At 38.3% G+C, this 23,872-nt stretch overlaps 1 protein-coding gene across 4 annotated transcripts; it reads left to right on the top strand.

Annotated features, from left to right (window-relative positions):
• Nucleotides 1-1,721: 1,721 nt before the first annotated feature.
• Nucleotides 1,722-23,668, top strand: rtn2a (reticulon 2a). Of its 4 annotated transcripts, none has more exons than XM_037546875.1 (10): nt 1,722-1,910; nt 4,521-4,571; nt 6,862-7,359; nt 8,598-8,783; nt 14,986-15,193; nt 15,342-15,480; nt 17,804-17,873; nt 19,346-19,392; nt 19,526-19,584; nt 19,946-23,668. In XM_037546875.1, exons 1-10 carry the CDS (start codon nt 1,880-1,882, stop codon nt 20,016-20,018), a joined length of 1,362 nt encoding a protein of 453 aa, XP_037402772.1. In that variant the 5' UTR covers nt 1,722-1,879; the 3' UTR covers nt 20,019-23,668. The 4 variants fall into 4 exon arrangements, with proteins under 4 accessions (XP_037402772.1, XP_017552328.1, XP_017552329.1 ...); XM_017696839.2 differs by having other exon boundaries at nt 4,518-4,571; XM_017696840.2 differs by lacking the exons at nt 1,722-1,910; nt 4,521-4,571; nt 6,862-7,359; nt 8,598-8,783 and adding an exon at nt 11,008-11,110 and having other exon boundaries at nt 19,946-20,496.
• The last annotated feature ends 204 nt before the right edge of the window (nt 23,669-23,872 follow it).

Raw genomic sequence — 23,872 nt, 5'->3', positions numbered from 1 at the left:
ATAAAATAATGTCACTATTACCAAAAATAAGCATTGGCCTTCAGCAGTCCTGCTATTGCAGCTTACCAGCTTTAACTTTAGCTTCAGCTTTACGTGCAGTAATGGCATTTGACCTGATCTATTCACAAGAAACCATGCTGATCCTGCCAAGTCAGGTGGGGACAGGTAAGCATAATGCGTGTCCTGCTCCAGGAAGAGGCCGTGATGTACTGCCGACAGTCTGACATCTGAATTCTTCAGGACATCCAACTGGGACACATCAGCCTAGTTAACAGAATTAGTGACTGGTTCAGCTCCATCTGAAGTCTACCTGCCTTCTCACCCAGTTACATGGATTATGTGTGTATTAACAGAGTTCATTGCCTTTTGTTGTTTACTGTTTAATTCTTTAGTGCTAATTTAGTCCTTTGTGCATAATTTTTTATGTTTTGGTATAAAAATGTATTATTCTCTAGGACACGTTTCATTTAATGTAGTTTTAGACCATTGAGTTTGTCTCATTTTCAAAAAGGCTCTATATAGAACCATATACAACACATTCTCCATTTAAGCATGCAAACAGTTCTTTGAGTATTCATGTCTCTATATAGAACCACTGTCTTTACTACAGAACTCTTAGAGAAGCACCTCTTTTGAGCATGTAGGTAAGGCAGAGCCCATTTTGGAAACAAGTGCTGTCATCTGATGAAACAGAAATTGAACTCTTCAGCTACAATCACGACATGTTTAGAGAAAAAAGGAGAAGTGTTTTCATAAGAGTTAAGCATGAGGATATTTGCAAAAAACAATAAAGTTTATCCATTTGAACATTAAATATCTTGTCTTTGTAGTGTATTCAATTGAATATAGGTTGAAAAGGATTTGCAAATCATCATATTCTGTTTTTATTTATGTTTTACACAACGTCCCAACTTCATTGGAATTGGGGTTGTATGTTAGGCTGTATTAGTCGGCTTATCTGTAATCCCAATGTTACATAGTATATTATGCATATTTTATTAGTATTTTTTAAATCCTGCATGATATGTTCTCAATGTACCATCCATGATGTGTATTTTTTTCTAATTGACTGTTTCACATTTTGTCTAAAAAGAGAATAAAAGTTGAATAATTCTGCCAAGAAAAGTCCCAAACAGAACTGTATATGTGTATGAATTATGAAAGTGAAATGCCAGAAATTGCAGTGGAGACTTGATTTGGCTGACACATCATGTGACCATACTCAATTTGCTCTATGCAGTGGAGCTCTGGCTCTGCAGGCCGCTGACATGACATAAAAGCTCCATCAGCCTGTGAGCAGCCTTGCACAGCCAGTGTGCATGCAGGAGGACGATCACATTATTAAGCTGTTTCTCTACACAGCTTTACGCAGAAGGCGGATATTAATTCATATTAGTGGAAGGCCAGCAGAAGTGGACAAAACATCACAAATAGACAGAAAAAAGCATTTTAAAGCTCATTCCCATCCACATTATGACTCAGGCCTCCCTCTGTGTTGCCTCTGCTAGAGCCCTGCAGTCTCTCTGTGGAGAGAGAGGAAGGGAGGGAGGGAAGAAGGGAGGGGGAGAGAAAGAGCGAGGGAGGCAGGGAGAGGTAGGCTGGGAGGGGCTGGCTAGAGAAAGAAAGGGAGGGTGTGCATAGCCAGCAACCGAGTGTACAAGTGAGAGAGCGAGAGAGAGAGAGAGAGAGAGAGAGAGAGAGAGAGTGGTGCCCTAAAGGAGGGGTAGAAAGGGGGAAGAGAAGGACGAGAGAATGTGAGGGAGCCAGGAAGAGGAGAAGGGAGCGATCCAGTGGAGGAGAGTAGTGGCCAGAAGGAGTGAAAGGAGGGGGGTGTCCAGACTCGACGGACTGGACAGGCTCAGCAGTGCCTTGATGGAGCATGGGTCAGGTTCTAGGATTCTCTCATTGCAGTGAGTAGCTTCTTTTGTTTCCTAAACTAGCATCCCCCTCCTCTCTCTCTCTCTCTCTCTCTCTCTCTCTCTATCTCTCTCTCTCCATCCCTCCCTACTGTATTATCTATCTACTGTATCATCCTTTCTGATCTCTAACAATGGGTTACTGAAATTCCCCCATTTGTTATTTTTTCCTGCATCCTGCTTTTGCTGCAGTGCTAATGGTCTGTTCTGACCACCACCTGTATACAAGTGATTGCCAGTATGAAAATGTGTGTATTTGACTAAAGCAATGGAGTGAGATTAAGCATTTATAATAGGTTGGATGGTTTGCATGTTTTCAGTGGTATGTCGATTTAGCATTGCCTAAAGTAGCTGTCCTAATGCAGGTATAAGGAGTTATACTTAGGAAAAGGCCCATGTCTGCCCTTGTTTTTCTTTCATTTATTTCTCTACACACTGATATAGCAGTGCAACTGTTCATATGTATGCAGTATGCACTGTACAGTTATTTATAATATATTTTTCTTACATTTAAGGGCCCATATCTTACATTTTTGTAAGATCTCATCCCCCCATCAAATGACATTTGTATGGGTTTATTTACCAAACATAGATATAAATCAATGTTTCAAGAAACATTTCTTACCTCCCTTCAGTAAACATGCTGTTTTTGTTACTGTGCCTTTACGTTATATTAACTGATGTTAATAAACAGTATGCATTCTGTTTGGCTGTGGCTTATTTACAAAGCAGTTCTGGCTGTAACATTTATAACTTAACATAATCTTACACTCATAACTATAACATGTATAACTGACGTGTGAATGGCTAGGGCTTAACTGATATGGGCTGAATATGTGGAAATCATGTTAATATGTACAAATGTTGTTTCTGTGACATCGCAATAACAATAACAAGTTGTTTTTGGAGCTTATTTTCCAAATGTGCATGAATGACAGGGACGGGAATGATTTTGTTTGAAAGATTTACATACTATATCTAAAAAAGGGATGAAATTTTAGTTTTCCATGATATGGGCCCTTTAATGCTAACCATACTATGTGCATTCACATGAACTGAAGCTTTTATTTTTTTATGACCTTGGTATAACAAACCAGATGTGTCTTAAAAATGTATAATAGCAAGCTTACCATTGCTGTGTGTCTATACTAGAAATACTTCTTCCATGGCAAAATCTAACTGTATCTGTAGTTCAGTAAAAAGGAAAATAATTGTATGCAAGCATAACATTTGTGAGGGCTATGAAAAGTCCAGCTTGGCAAACTAATTGCATGCTAATTCAAATTTTCAAACAATGACAGTTGGCATGATTTCCAGTAGTTAGTGGGCAAGTTGACTGTCAATGTAAAATATGTTCTGCATTTAAAATAAGATAGCAAATATGCACAGTTTCTTAGTTTTCATTTAATTCCAAATGTACAAGTTAGCCTGTCTTTAGTATATATACAGCTGGAATGGTTACAAGCTGTTTGTTCTTGCAGTGGAAAAATGATGATGGATTATTCAAAGTGAGCTGTTATCTCCTAGGCTTGGCTATTTGCTTTTCCCTGTAGCACCAAGAGAACAGTTTCTCCTATCACCACGTGATCTTAGTCCTACCAAGGCAGTGGCTGCTTGTATGAATGTGCCCACAAAGGAATACTCCAGTGTTTTTAAACATAATCTCTGTCTGCTGCATCTGTCAATGCGATAATTTCAACATGTTTCCCGAAGCACCAGCTTACTGGCTTCCATTAATGTATTTTGAGTCAGTGGGTTTCTTTTTGAGTGTAGGGAGGTAATTTTCTGTAGTAATTGACCGTGTAATACAGACACCACAGATTAGGCTGAAGAACAGAGTAATTTTAGGAGGGATTTGGTCAAAAATCAAGTGTTCTGTTGAAGACAAATTCAGTTTTTCAAAATTTCTGCATAATCATATCAAAATTTCTGCATAATCATATAATTGAGGTGCAAGCAAAGTGATTTAGAGTGGGTTAATGTAAAATGTGTCATTCTAGAGAAACGTACAGAGCCAGAATATTTCACAGTGGTGGTGAAATGAACCAGATGTCCAAAGCGTTATATACCTCTAAAAGCTACCTCACAGAAAATAATATGTTGCCTGATGTCTGAAACATTGTTTTTAGTGCGATTTTTACATAATGTTTTGACCTAAAACCTATTAATCCATTTACTGCAGGGAGGTATATGCAGGACATTCAAAGGAAAAAAGACTTATTTTTGATTTAGCACTATTTTAGCATTTACAGTTTCACTGCAATGAGCCATTTCATATCAAACCACTCTGGATGACTTATTATGAATGATTATGAATGATTTATGTAGATTGAATTGCTAATGTGGACTGAATGCATGAATTTTGAAGAATTAGAATTACCGCCTTAAGGCAATCTCTATCAGTTCCATTGTTTTGTGTGAGACAGCTCTAAACGTACTTCAGTTCATTTACAGCAGTTGTTCTTTTACAGCCAACAGTCATGGTCCAACTTTATGTTCAGATGGATATGAACTGGCTTGATGCCTCAGAGCCCAGAGATGAGGTAATGTGCTGTGTTTGTGTGCTGCTGTATCTGAAAAGCCTTTGCTCTTTTGTTTTAGAAGAGTTTGGCTCTGTCTCCTCAACACCTGACTCCACTCCTCCCTGTACAGATGGTAAGCTTTGCTTTGTGTCCTATAATCTGACTATAAATGTATACATATTGATCATTATATACTGCTGTCTCTTATATTGCCTGATATATTCATAAGTATTATCTCTGTCAATGTCAGGGGGGCTCTCACATTTAAATTCACTGTTTGATCATCCTTTTATTGTACTAACGCTGAAAAAAACTCAAGTGTGAATTCATCTCTTCTTCCTGTTGGTGCTGTGGCAGTGGTCTGTCTTTCTAGTTTCATTCAGATAAAGCATGAATGCATTTTCTTTGAACTGAATGCTCAACATCTTCTAAGCTATTAGCAAATATCAAAGCGGCGTGTAAGAAATGCATATTAGATTCACTTACAAAACAGTCTCTATTTACCATGTTCAAAATCTTTCACATTCAGTTTTTTGGACTATTATTCTTTCTAAACTAGTATTGCTAGGAAGGCTGTCACTATTAGTAATCAAGTGAAGTTAAGCAAAGTTCTACATCACTGTATTTGCCATCTGAAAAGCTGAAATAGGATGCTTCTGCTGTTGTGGGCTATTTCACCATCAATGTGACTCGGCATGCTGTTAAGATACTTAGTATAGTGTTACATTGAGCAGACATATCATCTCTGAGCAGCTGAGCAGTGTAAAACATGTAATGTTATGTCACTAATGCTAAATTTGTGTGTTAGTAACCGCTTAAGCAGATACTCTCTCTCTGGTCTTAACTTTGGCTTTCTGTGTGCTGATTTGACTATATTGTGTCCTTACTGGTGTAAACTGGCTAGGTGCGTCAATAGCTACACTCGTTATTACTGTCAGAATATTACAATATATAGATACACAGTTAAACATAGGTTAACACGATTTTACGCAGTAAAATATTGCATTCATTAGTTTATTATACAATCAACTTATCATAAGATATTTTCTGCATAACACAACATTATAGTGAAGTTGACATTGAGCTGTACTGCACAGCATTTTGGGATATGACAGTTAAAAAGCATAAACATTTGAATAAAACAAAGTGTGCCAGACATATTGTTTTCGTTTTACAGTGAATTTATAGTAAAATTACTGGCCACTGTCAGTATAGGTTCCTTACAATTGTTATGTAAAAATACAGGAGATTACTGTACTTTGATTTCAGCTTATTACTGTAAGTGTCCAGCAGACTACAGCTGCATCATGGTAATCTAGCAGACCAGGTGATTGTGAAGTCACAATTCAAAGTTGCTGTTTTATTGTTATTGACCGTTACTAGAAAATTATGGTGAAAAGAATACAACTGAATGCCAATCATTTACTGTCATTTTATAGTAATTGTTTTACAGTGTTATAACAAGGTCTAGAAATATTTAACAATATTAAGTTTAATATCTAAACATCCTAACTGCAACATCCAAAGTAAAAAACGATACTTAAATGTGTTTACTTAAATGTGTTTATGAGTGTGTTTAAGCGGGAAAGCTGCTATATGCTCCACTGTTAGCTTGGTGCTAATATAGCATAATGTCCCAGTTTTGAACAGGAAAACAAAAGCTAGGTACAAAGTGAATTATAAGGTTTCCTTAGTAAAGATAGCTGGGCAATGGTGTGTATGTCTCATATGTATTCATGATTTTGTGACTGTATCTGTCTCTCAGTGTATACAACATTAAAAACCTTGAACATGTGTTCTCCACTGCAGCCATTGAGGAGCTGTGTCACACCTCACCAGTCCTAGTGAGAGCCCTAGTCATTAACATACAAAATCAACACTGACCTTTTCTTCACAGAGGAGTAAACAACATATTGAACACTGTACAAAGGCTGAATGACTGTGTCACTTTTGTACTCTTTGCAGAACACAAAAAACTTTGTTACTCCTAACTAGCACTGTCACCTCACAACAAGGGGGGCCTGGGTTCGGTTCCCCGGCCGGGCGAACAGGGACCTCTCTGTGTGGAGTTTGCATGTTCTCCCCGGTTTCCTCCCAGTTCTCCGGTTTCCTCCCACAGTCCAAAGACATGCAGTTAGGCCAATTGGACATGCTGCATTGCCCCTAGGTATAAGTGTGTGTGTGTGACTGTGTATGTCTGTCTGTCTGCCCTGTGATGGACTGGTGACCCGTCCAGGGTGTATCCTGCCTTCCACCCAATGAATGCTGGGATAGACTCCAGCACCAACACCCCCCCCCATTCCCACCCCCCTCGCTACCCTGAGGGAAAAGCAGCTTAGAAAATGTGTGTGTGTGGTACTCCTAACTGCTGATGCTACTGCATCTACTATAGACTGTCAACTAACTCCGTTATTTATTCTCAGGTGGTAATGAAGAGTCAGACTTTCCAGAGCTGATAACAGCACGGGAGTGGTCTGAGGACGAAGAAGGCCTGGAGGATGATGATGGTGGCCTTAGTAGCCCCTCTGTTTGGGGCACCCCTCGTCAGAACTCCTTTGAGCTTACGTTCTCCTACATTGCCTTCTCTGAGGGTGAAGGGTCATCACGCAGAGACTCAGGCCGACGCAGGGCAGGGGGCAGGGGTAGGCAGGGCTCACTTCATCGAGTGGACACTGTGGAAACTCTCTTACCTCCAGACTCACCCACTGTGGAGTGGGACCCCCATGCCTTCTTGAGCAGGGAAGGGGAGCTGGAAGCTAGTCAGACCAGGGAGCTTCCTGAACCAACAGAGAGCGTCAATAGGACTCTAGAGCCCCCTATACAAGACATGGAGGAAACTTCTGATAAAGACACAGGGATGCCCGGAGAAGTGAAAGAAATCTCAGGCAGCCAGACACACTGCGTTACAGAGAGTTTGCAAAGTAAGTTTTCAAAGTATTAAGATGTACATTAGTGGATGAACCAACCCCTTAAACTCTAAGAAATTGTATGTGAACCTAAAATTGATTATTTGCAAAAAATACAACATCAGTATCAATAAAACACCATAATGAAACATCATACTTACATTAGGCTCATAAAATGCTTCAAACTGCTAATTGGTTATATCAAAATGGCAAAACAGTTATGCTAGTTATGTTTATATTTTTCAGTGCATGTCAATTCTATAACATTTCACTTTTCAATTGTATGGAGCTCATCTATCATGGAGTACCAAGAGCTGGGCTTCACATGTGTAAGAACCGAAAATGAGCAACTAGTGCTCCATACTGTTTGCTCAGAGGTCTTGTCAAATAAAGCTTTGAAGCCCAACAATTTACACCATCACTTGGAGACTAAAAATAGTGAGTATGGATTTAAACCTATTGTACTGAGCCAGAACTCAATTTGTAGCTTTCCTCTCCTCAGTCTGATATCCACTACTTGGTAGCTGCAAAACAGCACTGGCTTTACAAGAGTCAGAAAGAGCAATCAGATCAGTGCAATTTTTGTGAGCTGTGGAGGGGTTTGCTTGGACAGCAAGCTGTGAAAGGTGGAAACCCCCTGAGCCAGCCATTTCCTGTGGTGTTAGAGCAGGTAAACATTCAAATACAGAGGACAAGGTACTGTAGGGTAGAGCCGGGAAACCATTTAAGAACACTTGTTCAGGTATTCAGGTGATTCTGAATATTATGTGTATGGTGGCCTAAACATGAAGAGGTGCAGGCATATGTATATGTGTGAGTGAGTACTGTGAGCACTGCCTGATGGTTTACAACTGTGCCATGACATGATTCACACTTTTGACAGTGTATTGCTAATACAATGACATCATGATGTGACTCACTCTCTGACTTGCTTACTCAGCCAACCTGAGATAGACCTTTTAATGAGAGTCCCTTTTAATGAGAACCAGACTCATTTTTATAAGCTATAGTTAAAGTAAAAAACTATTTTGTCCAAGTAACTTTGGGGCATTTCTATTCAACCATTCATCAGCAAATCAGCAAAAGATCATCAATTCAAATTCCCCCTATTGTGTAATATGGAGTGTCATAATCTGTGAGTCTGAATTTGCAATGAGGATTTGAGTAAAAATCCAGCAAAAATGTGCTTAATACTGTATGCTGCATGCAGGAAACTGCATTGAAGGTAACTGTAGCTTGTGTTAATTGCAAAGCTCAACAGCTTCATGGATCAGAGCCCCCTGTCACTACGGAAACCATGGCCACATCGCAGACTGAGGACACATTACGCCTAACGCCACCTCTGATTGGTCGAAACACTCAGGAAAAGCTGACCAGAGAACGATGGATTTCTACTCTAGACCTATCAGAGGGGCCAACAATACACATCCACATAGCAGGTTAGGCAACATGCTGCTCCTTTTCATGTATGAATTTTTCATGTATTTCATGATGAATGATTGTACTTGATTATGCATGACCTAGACTTTCTCAGGGCGCAGACTCAACAGATATTGTACAAAATGCACTCACATCAAAGAATCCACATGCTAATCAGACAATGTAGACAGAGGGCTTCCCTCCACCTGGCATTTTAACATGGAATGTCTCGTTTGGTCTCCATGGTTACAGTCCGCAGGGATTCCAAGTATAATAGTCTGCATCTGCTAAGTGGGGCGCCTTGCTAGTGTTTTTGCTGTCTTACTTGGAAGAGTTAATTATATACATGTACACACACCAGATTAATGTGGTGGCTCTGTTTATCCAGATGAAAGCCAGAGTTATAATGGACTGCCTGCATGAGACGGAAGAACACAGCATTATTCCACTTCTGTTCTGCTGGATTGAAGGCTTTCAGCCCTATGAAAATGCACAGTCAGAAGATGATCATGCTGCTCTATTGTCATCATTTGTATGGTTTCTGAAAAGCTCAAGCATCTTAATACTGCAGTCTCAGATGACACATGCTTACTATGTGTTATAAAGATCTTGTTGCTTTGTTTGTTATTGATAGTACATACACTAAGTCACAATCCAGGCTCTATGCAATATATTCTTACACTATATGCTACACACAATTTAAAGAAATTTCACATTAATGACATTAATAAGTTTTACCACAGTACAAAACTATATTTTATATAAAGACCACTAAGTCGTCTGCAGCCATTGTAGTGAAAAGCATGTGGGATCTAAAGGATTTAACGAATGTACTAAATCACTCAAAATAATATTACATATGTGTTTTTTAAGCTCCAATGTGTTTAAGTTACAGCTGTAAAATGAATACACAACAGCTTAACGTTAACATGACACTGTAAATCTCATAGAGACTGAATCCTGTTTAGCATTATTGAGGTGAAAGAATAAGGACATTTACAAGCATTCCATTAGTGTAGATTGGCTAGCTAGGTCAATGTTGGCTTTACCAGTAGTTGATGTAGCTCTTTTAAGATTTAAATAATAGAAGCTGATGAACAAAATAAAATTGCAGCGAAGCTGATGATACTGTATGTTTTCATGTATTACAACATGATTACATGATTGAAGTAGCTACATATTAAGAGTGTGTTACAGTATAATCTTCCTGTACTGCAAATGTTTTACCAGAATTCAACACATAATGTTGTATAAAACTCTAAAACATGAATACAGTACATTAATGTAGAAATTACAGACATTGCACACAGTGTAATGCTTGATGTTTTTGCAGCTGCTGAACTAATTACTGTAAAAAGGGTGGCACGGTGGTGTGGTCTGTAGCACTGTCGCCTCTGTGTAGAGTTTTCATGTTCTCTCTGTGTCTGTGTGGGTTTCATGCAGACATGCAGTCAGGCCAATTGGACATGGTAAATTGCCCTTAGGTGTGAGTGTGTATGTCTGTCTCTCTGTTTGTCTGCCCTGCGCTGACTGGGGACCTGTCCAGGGTGTATCCTGCCTTCCGCCCAATGATGGCTGGGACGGGCTCCGGCACCCGCCGTGACCCAGAAGGAGAAGTGGCTTAGAAGATGTGTGCATGTGTGTGTGTATAATTACTTCTTTGGATTTAATTAGTTGAGTTTATCTAAATGTTGAGTGTAGTTGAGTTTATTTGAGTGTATCTGAGTGTAGTTAAGTGTAGATTAATGTAGTTAAGCTTTGATGAGCACAGTTGAGCATAGGTGAGTGTACCCAAGTGTAGCTGAGTGTAGCTAAGGGTATATGAATATAACTGATTGTAGTTGAGCGTAGTTGAGCGCAGTTTAGTATATCTGCAGGTAGGTCAGCGTATCTGAGGTTAATTGAGAGTAGTTGAGTGTAGTTGAATGTATTTGAGGATAGTTGAGTGTAGATGAGGGTAGTTGAGTGTATCTGAGGGTAATTGAGAGTAGTTGAGTGTAGATGAGGGTAGCTGAGTGTATCTGAGGGTAATTGAGTGTAGTTGAGCATAATTAAGTGAAGTTGAGTGTAGTTAAGTGTATCTGAGGGTAGCTGAGTGTAGCTGAGTATAGTTTTGTGTATCTGAGGATAGTTTGTCTCTATATCCCCCTCTTGTGTCAATCTGTGACTGTCTCTGTCTTCTTTGTTGGGGGCGGGTATGATTGATCAGTGTTATTTTTGGCCAGTGGGTTGAGGGGCTGTTGACAGTACAGGCCAGAAACAGCTGCAGGGTCCTAGGATTATCAGGGGGACACAGAGAGGCAGGAGGGTGCTCACCCTTCAGCAGCTAGCAGGATGGCCAGTAAAGGTGAGAAGCATAAAAATACATGAAATAAGGACTGAGCCCCCACCACGGCGTTGTCACTGCTGAGGGAAATTTGAGATCAGGTATTTGTAACTCTCAGTGACAGCCAGGACTCTCGAGCCGTTGAACAGCATTTTAGCTTCTGCTGTGACAAGACTTGCTGGCTTGGGGTGGTCACTCCCTTGTAGGAGTGCAGAGATTCAGGACGGTTAGTTTCATTCTTGTTCTTCATTAATTAGGCTGGTTTTGTTGAGGTGTGGTGTTGGCTTGGGTGAGGTGTGTTTGATGAGTTGGTGGAAGGAGTTTGAAGCTTAGTTCTGGTTGTTGTGTTGGAACCGTCAGATAAATGGTTGTAAGTCACATTGAAAATGGTTATTTGGACAAACTAACAAAGGATTACAAGACAGTGAGAGTTTTCTCTTTAGTGTGTGTAAGTGCTTGGTGGGTGTGGTCAGAAGTGTTAAGCTCTGCGTATACTCATGATGATATTTTTCTGCCATTTCATTAAGCTGCTATCCCTTAATCTTCAACATAGAGCTAGCTTTGTATTCAGCTTTATGTTGTACCTGTAAGCAATATGATGCCTTTTACTCTCCTATCTGCTATTTTTGTATTTGAACATGTTTTATTATCGTCAAAATTGAAAGCTCTTTAACACTGGTCCCTGTTTTACAGCTAAAAAGATTATTTACAAACATCTAAATAGATGTTTATTAAACTGATAAAACAGGGTCAAATGACATGTATTGTAGGTTTTCTAAGTGAAAATAGGTACAAATCCTCTACAGAGTACAAAATTAAATATAACATGTATCTGATCATTTTTGGGTTCAATTTCAATTGAATTTAACATATAATATGAATAAAAATAAATAAATAACACATACAATATAAATGTGCCAGAACCTTTGCAGAGGCCATAATGTACGTTTTATATTTTTTCCAAAATGTAAAAAAAAGATTAATTGTGCATTGTTTGCAAAAGTGAGTTCTTAGTGAGTTCTCTGTAGATGATGTCTTAACTTATTTTCGTTTAGAAAATAAACCAAACATGTAATTTGACCAGGTCCCTAATCTCCAGTATAACCTTCTCTAGCAAGTTAGGCATGCAGAGTAAGTTGCCATGGCAATGTATCCCAGGAAAGAGATCTTTTTAGTGTTAGTTTTAGCTAAGTTTAAAGTTAGCTGGCTAAGCAAGAAATTGTATTTTGTGAAACAGGACCATTTAAGACAGAATGTCAGACCTACAGTATGCATGTCTGCTAATCAGAAAAATACACACTGGAGATTGACATTTGCTGCAGTTGAATTTGTTCTGCCGGAAATGGCAAGTCCACTTTCACTTTAACATGGCAGGGTTTAAAATAGTCGCTTGAGATCAGGGAAGCTATGTTCTGCGATTTATGCCATCACCACGATCATCTTCCACTTCATCATCTTTGTCATCATCTTCTTTATTATCTAAGAAAAAAGACAGTCTTATGTGACCCATTTGGTTTTATGTTTACTAACAGAAGGCATGGCAAAGATGCATGTTCTACATTTGATTAGATTCTTGTTCTTGTTGTTATTGTTATAAAAGCCTTTGTTTATGCAGTCCCAACACTGGCCTATGCAGATGTGATGATTTCTGATTCATGATGAACACATTTTCTGTGAAGTTTAAGGAAGCAACCAATAAAAAGCATCATTACTGTAATTCAGTTTATATTAATTCATATTTCTAACACAAGTGAAAATTATATGGTGTCATAAGAACATTGGATGATTTTCATATAATAACTTTAATATAGTAACAGCATAAGGCCGAACATAACAGATTATTGTAGTATTAACAGTGATACTGAAAACTGTAGATTAGGCCTGACACAATTACAAAATTTAGCTAACAATTAATTGCAATGCAAATAATTAAGAACAGTTCATTTTTATTTTAGTACTATTACAATACACACCTAAACCAACCAAACTGGCTGATTAATCTTGCTTCTTAGCTTTCGATACATAGGAGCTTCCAACTGATGACGGACACAGCTGATGCTCAAATAAACAAACATTACTCACTGCTACCCTCTAATGGTGTTATAGTACCAGTCAAAATTTCGAACTTTTCATAAACGCTCATGGTATGTATCAAAAAAATGATTTCTGCTTTGTTTTATTAATGTTTATTTGCCTCAAACCAATGGAAGAAAACTCAATTTGCATTATGTTGCATAAACATAAACATAGGATTGTCAAAGTTAAGAACTGTAGAAATCATTGTGGTCAAATAGCTCAAATAGTTTTAATCAGGAGATTATTTAATAATTAGTAAAGAATTATGATAGGTCAGGAATTGGTGCTCCTTTCAGACAAGCTATTACTGAAACAACAAAGGCCTTCTAATAATCTCAGCATGCCTACTAAAATGTCCAATGTGTGTGTGTGTGTGTGTGTGTACCTTGCGTGTGTGTGTACCTTGCTTTCGGTTAGCTCACTGAAAGTTAATCCGGTTGTGGCTCAGACGGTGTTTTCAGCTATTCCTGATTGGGGTTTAATGTGCAGATGTACACAGACAAAGCAGAGTCTCAGTGGGTGCTGACTAAAGTTAGCCGATGAAGTAAGCCTGTGTGGCCACCTGTTTCTGACAACAGCCAGGTGCGTGCCGAGTCAGTGTCTTACAGTAGCTCAACAGTATAAATAGCCCACCTGCTGCTGCACCCTGTCACTCAGGTTTGAAGGCTAGGCATGAATGGAATTAGTACTGAGGTAATTCTGAATAGATAAGCTGCATGTCATTTATTGCCCCCCCCCTTGATCCCTTGATAAATCTTTCTAGAGGGAGGAATGCTGAGGTTCTCAGGCCATGTTAATCACATGTTTAGTGTATCTTTCTGTTGGCATTTGATTGCTCCTTTGTGAAACATATTACTGTGTCTTGTTCTTTTGTACCCACTGTTGCTTGCTTGGACAGAAGCTTTTATTGCTAAGATACACAGATTGTTGGCAAATAATGATCAGTTGTAATGTGTATATTTAGAATGTGTCATTACTTTCAAATTAGATTTAGTTTGCATGCATTTGAAATGACATAATTTGGGGATAGGTTTTGTTTTCAAGCTAATGTTAGCATGGTACCAATCATTGTTGTTTCCAACCAGCCTAGTGTCCATTAGCCACAACAACATACTACTCAAAAACTCAAAGTTATGTAGTGACTCTAAACAAAATGTATGCAAAGAAATTGAAATTTTGTTATGGGACTTTTTTCCAGTCTTCCATAAAGCTTGTCCAACCTCTCAATATTTGCTATGAACTAATGTATTTGTGGATTGTGCATGGATTCAGTAAAATGAAAGGAGTAGAATAGAAGCAAATATATAAGCCACTTTTATAGAAGCCACTTTTTTTTCTTCATTCACCAAATGAAGCAGTGAGTACTACGGCACCAACTCTCTAAAACAAACGGGGTGTAGAGAGTAGACTGGATGATGTTTGAGTACTGTCAGCAGGTGCTTTAAGTGGCTGCAGTTAAATTCAGCGTTTCCCTCCCTTCCTACGTGCCCTATATTTAGTCCAGGCTTGTCAAAAGCCTGCTCTTAGCTTCCCTCAGAGGCAGCTGTGGTCCAGTGACTCCTGCTGTACCACTGGCTTTTTCAGCCATGCTATGCACTACCTCCGTGCATTAGTTTGACCAAAAATGATAACATGACTAAGAATGAATGAAAGTTAGGGGCCATCAATTAGCATGATTCCATTAGCACAGTTGTGCTAATATGTGGCTGGTACTTTTAAAAGCAACAGAATTATTTTAGGCTGAGCTATTTAAATGTGTTGATAGTTGAAGGCCTTCAAATTAAAAACTGTCTCTCCATCTCTGTTCTGTGTCTCTGCAGTAATGGACCTGGTCTACTGGAAGGACACAGAGAGGACAGGCATGGTGTTCACTGGGCTGGTGGTGGGCCTGCTGTCCCTCTTCCAGCTCAGCATCATCACTGTGGTCTCGACTCTTTCTCTGGCCATCCTGTGCTTCACCATCTCCATACGGATATACTGCAAAGTCTTACACGCCCTGCAGCTCAGAGACAGTGTACACCCCTTCAAGTGAGGACGATTTCTCTTCTCTTCTCTTCTCTTCTCTTCTCTTCTCTTCTCTTCTCTTCTCTTCTCTTCTCTTCTCTTCTCTTCTCTTGGTGAAATACTGAATGTGCCTGTAGTTAAGTCTCTCTGCTTTTGTATTGTTGTCTTACAGATCATACCTGGACTTGGACATTGGCCTGGTTGGAGAACAAGCAGACCACTATATGCAGAGAGCAATTGTTCTAATCTGCTCTGCTGTGGATACACTGAAGCGCCTGATCTTTGTGGGTAACCTGTTTGACTCCCTCAAGGTGAGTCTTATGCATGGGAATATAGCAGAGCCCATCTATTAAAGATTCAGTAGTTTTCTCTCCTAATGCACTTTTAAAGATAAAGCCAAAACAGTTATTTGGAGTGATACCATAGAACAGCGATCACCTAACCTTCCTCCTGGAGATCTGCATTTCTGCTGAGTTTTGGGTATCGCTTTATTTGGAGTGGTCCTTTGTAGATGATTAATAAACTCTTAACAGATTATCAGTAACATAACAACATATCAGTGAAGTATCAATAGCAATGCGTTGGAATACATTGAAGTAAATATCTTATTGATGTACTGTTGACACATTAAGCAGATGTATTGTTACTTCCATTATGCAAAACCTAACCCTTACGCTGGCCCAATCCTAACATTAACCTTAACCTCAACCCAAAACCTAATCCTAACCCTAACCCTAAACTCAACCCAAAACCTAATCCACATATGTTTTTGACATTTTACTGAAAGTCCATTAAGAGTTTTGTTCAAACCTACAGCTAACATTCTCCCCCTTAACTGACACTAGTGCAACTAACTGAGCCAAACAGGGACTTCTAAAGAAGTTAATTAGCTGGAGAAGGATTCATAAGTTTTAGTTATAGGAAACAGACTCTGTAGGAAGGAAGATCTCCAGGACTGAGTTGATGACCACTGTTAAAGCACTTTTAGTTCCTTAAAGAAGTTTTCAGTGTCTGGTTCTCAGTTGAAACCACTCAGTTGAAAGGTTCTTCTATGGCATTGTTAAATAGAACTCATTTGGAACTTTAATATGTGGACAAATTGTACATTTTGAGCTATCATGATCTCTCCCAGCTTATCTTCCCCTTCCTTATTTTTCTAAACTACAGGAACGGGTGAACAAAAGCTAGTTATGTTCCTAATTTGTCCATTAGATTTGCACCAATGCCACCAATTTCTCTTCCTCTTTGCTTTGATGACACACTTTCTCTGAAAGGCATCCTCCATCATGAGTTTTGTTTCCGTCACTCTTCTTTCTCTGTCCTTTGCATTAATTAGATTCTCCCCCTTCTTCTTTCTGTTGCTTTTGGTTAGCCTATTGACATTTACAAGAGCAGAGCTGCTCTTTTCTTTTCATCCTTAACGCCCTGTTGCTCAGGCATTCTCATTATTTCAGATATGCATGTCAGCTGCCCTCCAGCTTCAAAACCTCCAGCTACTGATGTAATTGGTATAATAATGTCTTACAAGAGATGCTTATTAATGTTTCAAACTGAAAACAAAATGCTGAAAACAAATCTTTTTGATTTCCTTCATCGTGTCTATGGCCTTCTCTCAGCCTGCTTTTCTTTCGTCTGTCCTACCTCCTGCCATTACCCCTGGGAACACTGTATTCTGACCCCCACTTTGCGCTCAACGCTGTGTAAACATAGAAGACTGTGTATGAAGTTTCTCTGATTATATTTCTAGCTGTGGCTGCTCCATATAAGTCTAGACATAGAGCTTGACTCTGTAATGCTGAGACAGTACTGTAAAATGTCCATGAACATCTACATCATGATGGTTGTCTTGAGCGTCCTCATTTCTACCATAACAAGAGAATAAGGTATTTCTTTACATGCGCTAACAACTTTGTAATACCTTAGTTATTAGGTATTGTAATAACAAAGTTACATTGTCATCATGCTTGTGTCTGCATTGACTTTTTTAGAAGAATGTAAACTGTAGGCACAACAATAACTTTTCATCAAATTCAATGTGTCATTAAATATCTTCCTCTTCTACTTACAAACACAGATATGATTTTACAGCCCTGAATCTACACTTTCCAAAGAATAACTCCATTAATTTCAATGAGAAATCAGTAAACAAATTGTAAGAAGAGGGTTTGGAGGGTTAAATTATTGATTCATCACAGTTTGGAGTTATCTTTATGACAAACTATTCCATTTGCCCTCTAACTGCATAATTTCTAAAACTCTGCACTCTGCCTGTGCTGCTTCCAGTGAGATGCAGATGCCTATTTAGGAGGAGTTGAAGCCCACGGTGTTACATTTTGACCTGTGTGGTATGTGAGATGGGCCACACATGTGCTCCTCAGATGTAGAGGGGTTAAGAGAGATCTCATTCTCTCAGTGCAGGGGTCTCCAGTTTCAGACATGGGGGCACTGGAATAAACACACTGACGGATGCTAGGAGAAACCCTAATGACAAGCTCATCAAGTGTTAGATGACATCCTATTCCTTACCTTGGTTCCAAAGGTCACGTGTAAATGTGAAGAGTGTCAGTTTACTGTAACTTTGAATGGCATGTGTTTCATGTATATTACTTATAGGACTTCTTCCTCTGTTTGTAGTTTCTCTTGCTGATGTATCTGGTGACGTATCTGGGAGCCCTTTGCAATGGCCTTACTCTGCTCATCATCGGTATGGAAACATCAATGACTTATAAATTGCACAAATACAATTTTGTTTAAAATAAATGTATTGAAAGAAAATATTTTAATCATGTAGAAACAATGTACACATCTGAATCAAGTAAATTCAATGCATTTTTGATTTATTGAATGTTTTTGTAGTATAATACATTCAGAAGGGAGCCTGGTGAAGGCCTAATGATTTCTGGGAACTAAAGCACTGTTGTGCTTAAACTAAACAAGTACTGTAGCATTTATTTCATTGTAAAGTTTTACTTGAGAACAAAAGGGTTAAAGTCTTAAAATAGGCAAATAAAAATTGTTCAATGAGGATTTTTTCCTTGTGCTATGTAGGTAGAGTCAAGCTAGCTCTTCCATCAGTTAGACACGTTAAGGTAACGTGTTACCTAATGTGACACGTTACATTAATTACCAGCATAATTGAAAAGTGACAGAGGGATCAACCAATTCCCATTTTGATATCCAATGGCTGAAACCAATTATATGAGAAAAACTTCACTGAATGTCTTTTGGAAGTCACAGATACCTCAGTGACAGTAAACATGAGCTGTAGCCTCACCAGGTTTCAGTCAGTTGTTAGAAATGGAAAACAGCAGCAGCAGCTCTATGTCAGGGCTCCTTACTGACAAAGTCTCGTTAAACCTGCATTATACAAGCTATTACATATACTTTAATATCTGTTGTCTAAAATTAAACATATTTACATCACACACTTTAATTGTCACATATTATTAGAAATCTCATTGAAATGATCATTATCATAGAGGTGGGTAATATTATGAACTATGATATTTGATTCATATTAGAATTGGCAGATATTCAAAAAATAGCACTATTAGACAGTTGTTTAATCTGACTGATATTTCAAATGAATATTTGATGTGGCACTAGTTGTACTCAAGACACTGGGCTACTGGGCTTAAACTTCTGCAGTTTGTTTATTTTAATGCATTTGCAACTAAATAAATCTTACATTTTCTATATTAAATATTGAGTCACAATTCCGTTATTGGAGCATCCATAGATTTTATTTTTCTCTTTCTTTTTTGTCCATGTTTTCACATTTATGGCCCAAACCTAAAGCCTAGCTCTAACAGTCACTGGGTACAGTAGTAATACAAAATGTCTGAACGCGATTAATGACTCCTAATATGATAAATAAAATCTCTGCTCTAAATGAATCTGTTATACTTTGCACTAATCAGCATTCAGTTCAAAGCAAATTCATTCAAAACATTTTTGCTGGTTGAAAGTGAAAGACAGACCACAACTACAGTAGCAATATGAAAAAAAAATTTACTAGATACTTTTGGCAATGATTCTGCTGATATAGTATTTGTGGAAATGAACTCATTTTAATAAATAAATTCAATGCATTCGTTTTTCAGTGTGAAAACTACATCGTTGATATTGTTCTTAGTTAGTTCAGAGTGGAATCTAATTAGTTCATTTTCTTCACAGGTGTGATTGCTGTCTTTTCTGTACCCCTGTTCTACACTCGGCACCAGGTAACACGTTCAGTTATCAGTTATAAACCTGCTCATATGCCCTTGTTTTTAGATTAGTTGGTTGGTTTTGTTGGAGAAGATCTGGTTGTTGGCACTGAATAGTTACAACTGTTGTAAAATTCCACTCATTCAGGAGAAAGTGGACACCATCCTTGCAACAGTACAAGCCCACGTTGACAACATTAAGGACATGTGAGTGTGGCGCCTCCCTATGGCCAAGCTGCAAAGCACATCTGCATTATTTATTACTCAAGTTTGAGACTGCCCTTTCTTTTGAGGTCATTCTTTTTGATGTCATGATGTCATTTTTCTGGATATCTTATTTTTAGTTTCTCATTCTTCTTAAGATTTGATTTCTTAAGATTTGATTATTGATTTGATTATTTGACTAAAATTTAACTGAAGGAAAACAGCTTATAATAGCACTTCTGTCTGTAACAACAGAGTGACCATTTAGAGTTGGCAAAGCGTGCATAGTCAACAATTTAAATTCTAACAATATAAATGAATCCAATTCTAATAGCTTATTTCCTTACTCTTATTCTCACTACAGCCTGACTCGACTATCCCAGGGTGGCGGCCCTCCCCCTGACTCCACCGGTGGAGCCAAGCCCAAAAGCCAGTGAAGTGTTACAGAGGGCAGTGTCAGAAAGGATGAGGGAGGAGCAATAGGCTGTCACTCAGATGTCTTAATCAACTGTTTGGAGCACCACTTTGAGAGTAATAGAGGGTAATGAGATATGGTGTAGCCTGAACAAGGAAATAAGGATCTATGAAGGATGAACATGAGGCACTATTTAGTCATGCATGGCTCAGTGGAGTCCTGAAACTCTGTCTGGAAAAAAGAAGAAATTGATGATGTCATCAAACCATCAAGCCTTGAACACATGGGGTGGTGCACCAGAACTTTTTTGAAACAAGAATGACCAGAGTCTGCACTAAAGATGAGCCAAAATCAAGTAGCCCAGGACCAGAGTGCCAGTTCATCTTTCACTTTTAACAGTTTTAAAGAGAATGACTTGTGTGTATGTGTGCAGTTATGGATGTGCAGCTTCATCCTGTGACAATATGTGAGATATTAAAACTGCAGTATCATTTTCTTTTTCTATTGTTTTCCTTTGGCCTTTCTGAATCCCTCTTTAAAACAAGACCTCTTTCATGCAAAGCTTTGTCACATATTCCTTTTAAACTTAGATCCATTACAAGCCTATGAAAATGAAATATATTGTTATTTGTTGTCAGTATATAATATTCCAAAACATGTTGTAGCATATTTTCAACACATCGCTTTATTTTATGCTGAAAGGAGGCTGATTAACCCAGTGTTGCAGACACACATCACTACCACCAAATGCAATTATCAAACATTTTTCATAAGCATTTGCTAAATTGAATGAGTTAAATTTTCACTTTCTTAAAGCAGAATTCCGCTGATTTTTCCAAAGTTCGTAAACAAAATGTGAAATGATTCATTGTACAGAAACCTGCTGATTCAGATTTCTTCACAGTGGTGGTGATAGGAACCAGGGGTTACAATATCTACGATGCATACTGTATATAGCCATTTTACTTTAACTATTCAAAACAACCAGCGAACCTACACATCAGTAGCATTGTCTGACCTGGACTTCCGGGACTCTAGCCCTGAATATTTACTTTTAACCAGACCTGGACCTTATAATGTTAACATATCATGTTTCATTCTGGCTCGTTTGCATAGTTTTCTTATCATCCATTGCTTCGTTCAGGGTCATGTTCACCTCCTCCCTTAAACACCAGAGCTTTTACAAACACAGCTATAAAGTCATTAGAGAGGGAGAGAGAGACAGACACAGAGAAAAAGAGAGAGAGCAAGAGAGGGAGAGACAGAGAGAGAGCGTGCAAGAAAGAGGGTGCTTGAGAGCTCATGTAAGAAAGAGAGGAAATCCAAGAGAGTGTGAGAGAGAGAGAAAGATTAATGGAGAAAGAGAAAGAAAGAGGGAGAGACAGAGAGAAGGAAAGAAAGTAAGAGAGTGTGTGCAAGAGAAAAAAATGCTTGCATGCATGACATTTCTGTCAAATCTACTATCACCTGTCACTCTATTACTAAACCAAACATACCAAGCCGGATGCTGTGCGTGAAAAAATCTGTCCTACATCTGATATTTTGTAGGGCCTATTAGGCACAGGTGCACTTAATAGACTTCTTAAACATTTATCAAGACACTAACAACATTACCTGGATGGAATAGCTTGTTTTGAGTTAGCTTTTTTTTCCATTTTCGGTTACAAGCATGTTTTTACAAGCATATTTTTCCACATCTTTTGCACTGGCCCCTTTAACTCATTTAAATCTGCCACCAGATGAGTTACAATGTTGGCTTGACCATGTTGGCCACAAGGAAATATATCAGAGTCTTCTACGTGCTATTACTTTTTTTTATCTCTGTATAAAAGACACACGAGTCTTCCTTTATTGCTGGATGCACTGTGAGATTTTCCAAGCAAGCATGCAAACGCCTTCAGAGCACATTTGTGATCAGTAAAAGCTTATTATTGTTTTCTTTTAAAAAAGTAATGACAAAACACTACTGACATGTGGCTTATTTTCCTTACTGATGTTTTCCTGTTTCCTACTGATGTTTCAGCTGTGTTAGATCAGTTTTTTTTACATATCAAAAACTGTGAATGCAACAACAGAGGATTAAGCAACATGAAAAGCCATACTTTTGTGTTGACCTTAAAGGGTTAAAAGCATTACTTGCCAGAGACTTCCAGTTCCTATCATCACTACTGTTTCTCCAAAAGAGAGTATTTCACATCAAAACACTCTCAGTGACTTTGTTTATATCTTAATTATTGAGCTTTATTTTTTTTAAGGGGAATTCCAATTTAAGAAATCTAATATCCTACAAAATCCACTGAGGAAACTCCACTGTCATTAAAGCACTAATCAAGTATCTGTCATAGGATGTGATATTTACAGTGCGTCTTATTTGATGCATTAACGTAAAGACAAGAACGCTGTAATGCCAAAGTGAATCTACTGTGCTTGAAAGTTGATGACTGTGTTAAATGCACACCTACAACAACTGTCCTAAATACAATCAGGCATGTTTTAAATGGTGAATGCCTGTCAATAGACATCAGCCTTTTACACCAACTTTGGGCCAGCTTTCTCACTCATGCTAGAATTATCTTGAAGAAAGTGTTATAATTTGGCTTATGATAATAATGCTTGAACAGAATGAAAACTGGTAATAGCTGAATGAGCAGTTGGTGCAAACTAAAGCCATTCAGCACAGGATCTGATCTATTTCAGAGAAAGAAACTCTTCTGTGTTGTAAATTCTCCTAACGGAGTCACCAATGACCCTAAATAGCCTCCTGGCCATCCACATAAAGTGAAGTGTCCTAACACAGTCCATGCCTTTGTGTGAATCACTAAACACATTAAAGATTCACTGCTAGTATTGATCAAATTGATTCACACGGGACAAAGTGCCCAGTCCTGGTGGCTTGCCTTAATTCTTTTTTTATTATGTGTGATGTGTGATGAGAGAGTCTCAGCACATAGAGATCTGGGCATGGTGAAGGGGAGCATGATATTGTCCAAATAACCTTTCAAAAGTCCTGACTGTCCCACTGCAAAATATATATATATATATATACATACATACATCTTGGCAAGTGAAAGCATCTTAAATGTAAAGTATCTAAAGGAAATATCTCAAATATTACTGATCATGAGCGTGTTTTAGGGATGCTATTTAAGGTGCTCTCATTTTTTTAAAGTGCAGTGGTCATGTTTTTCTTTGGAATTGTATGGACAGGTTCCTGCAGACACTGATGTCTTTCATTGCAACTGTTTTGAAGAATATTGTACATTTTGTTTAGATACTGTAAAACTACAGTAAATTTTCTTTGAGAGGTATTATGGTATCCTACTGTGCCCAAAGATGATCCACTACTCTGTGCTGCTTCTTCAATGATCCTTCATTTCCCTCTGTTCTCTAAAAATTGTACATGTAAACTAAACTTGAATGAGAAAAAAAAGGTTTCAAATGACATTGTACTGTATTTCACGTCCTTCCACAGAAAAGCCACCAGTGTTCAAGTCACACCTGCTACACACTGGAGTTACTCTGGTGAACACTACAGGTGTTAACGCTGCTGATTTGACTGTCACCGACTCTCTATCTCTCCCCTAAGCCTTTTTGTATTCTTAGCAAGAAAGAACAATTCTTGAATCTTGCAATAAATAAGTTGGAAATAAATATGGAAAATGAACAAATGAATTTCAAAAGTCATATGTTTATGTGTGCTGCACAACACGCTGGAAATTATTATTGTCAAAAAAGTGGAGTAAATATGAGTGCCTGCAAAAAAGTTTAGAGCAGTTTTTTTTTCTTTTTCTCACCAGGGCAGGGGTGGTTGGGGGTTGTGATGGGCTGTGGTCAAAAAAGACAAAAAGAAAGGGGGTGTAAGTTACTTTCAGGCTA

Source organism: Pygocentrus nattereri, chromosome 17 (assembly GCF_015220715.1).
Source record: "Pygocentrus nattereri isolate fPygNat1 chromosome 17, fPygNat1.pri, whole genome shotgun sequence".
NCBI lineage: Eukaryota > Metazoa > Chordata > Actinopteri > Characiformes > Serrasalmidae > Pygocentrus > Pygocentrus nattereri.
Note: the sequence above shows the minus strand (reverse complement) of the source record. Positions and strands in the feature narration are given on the sequence as shown.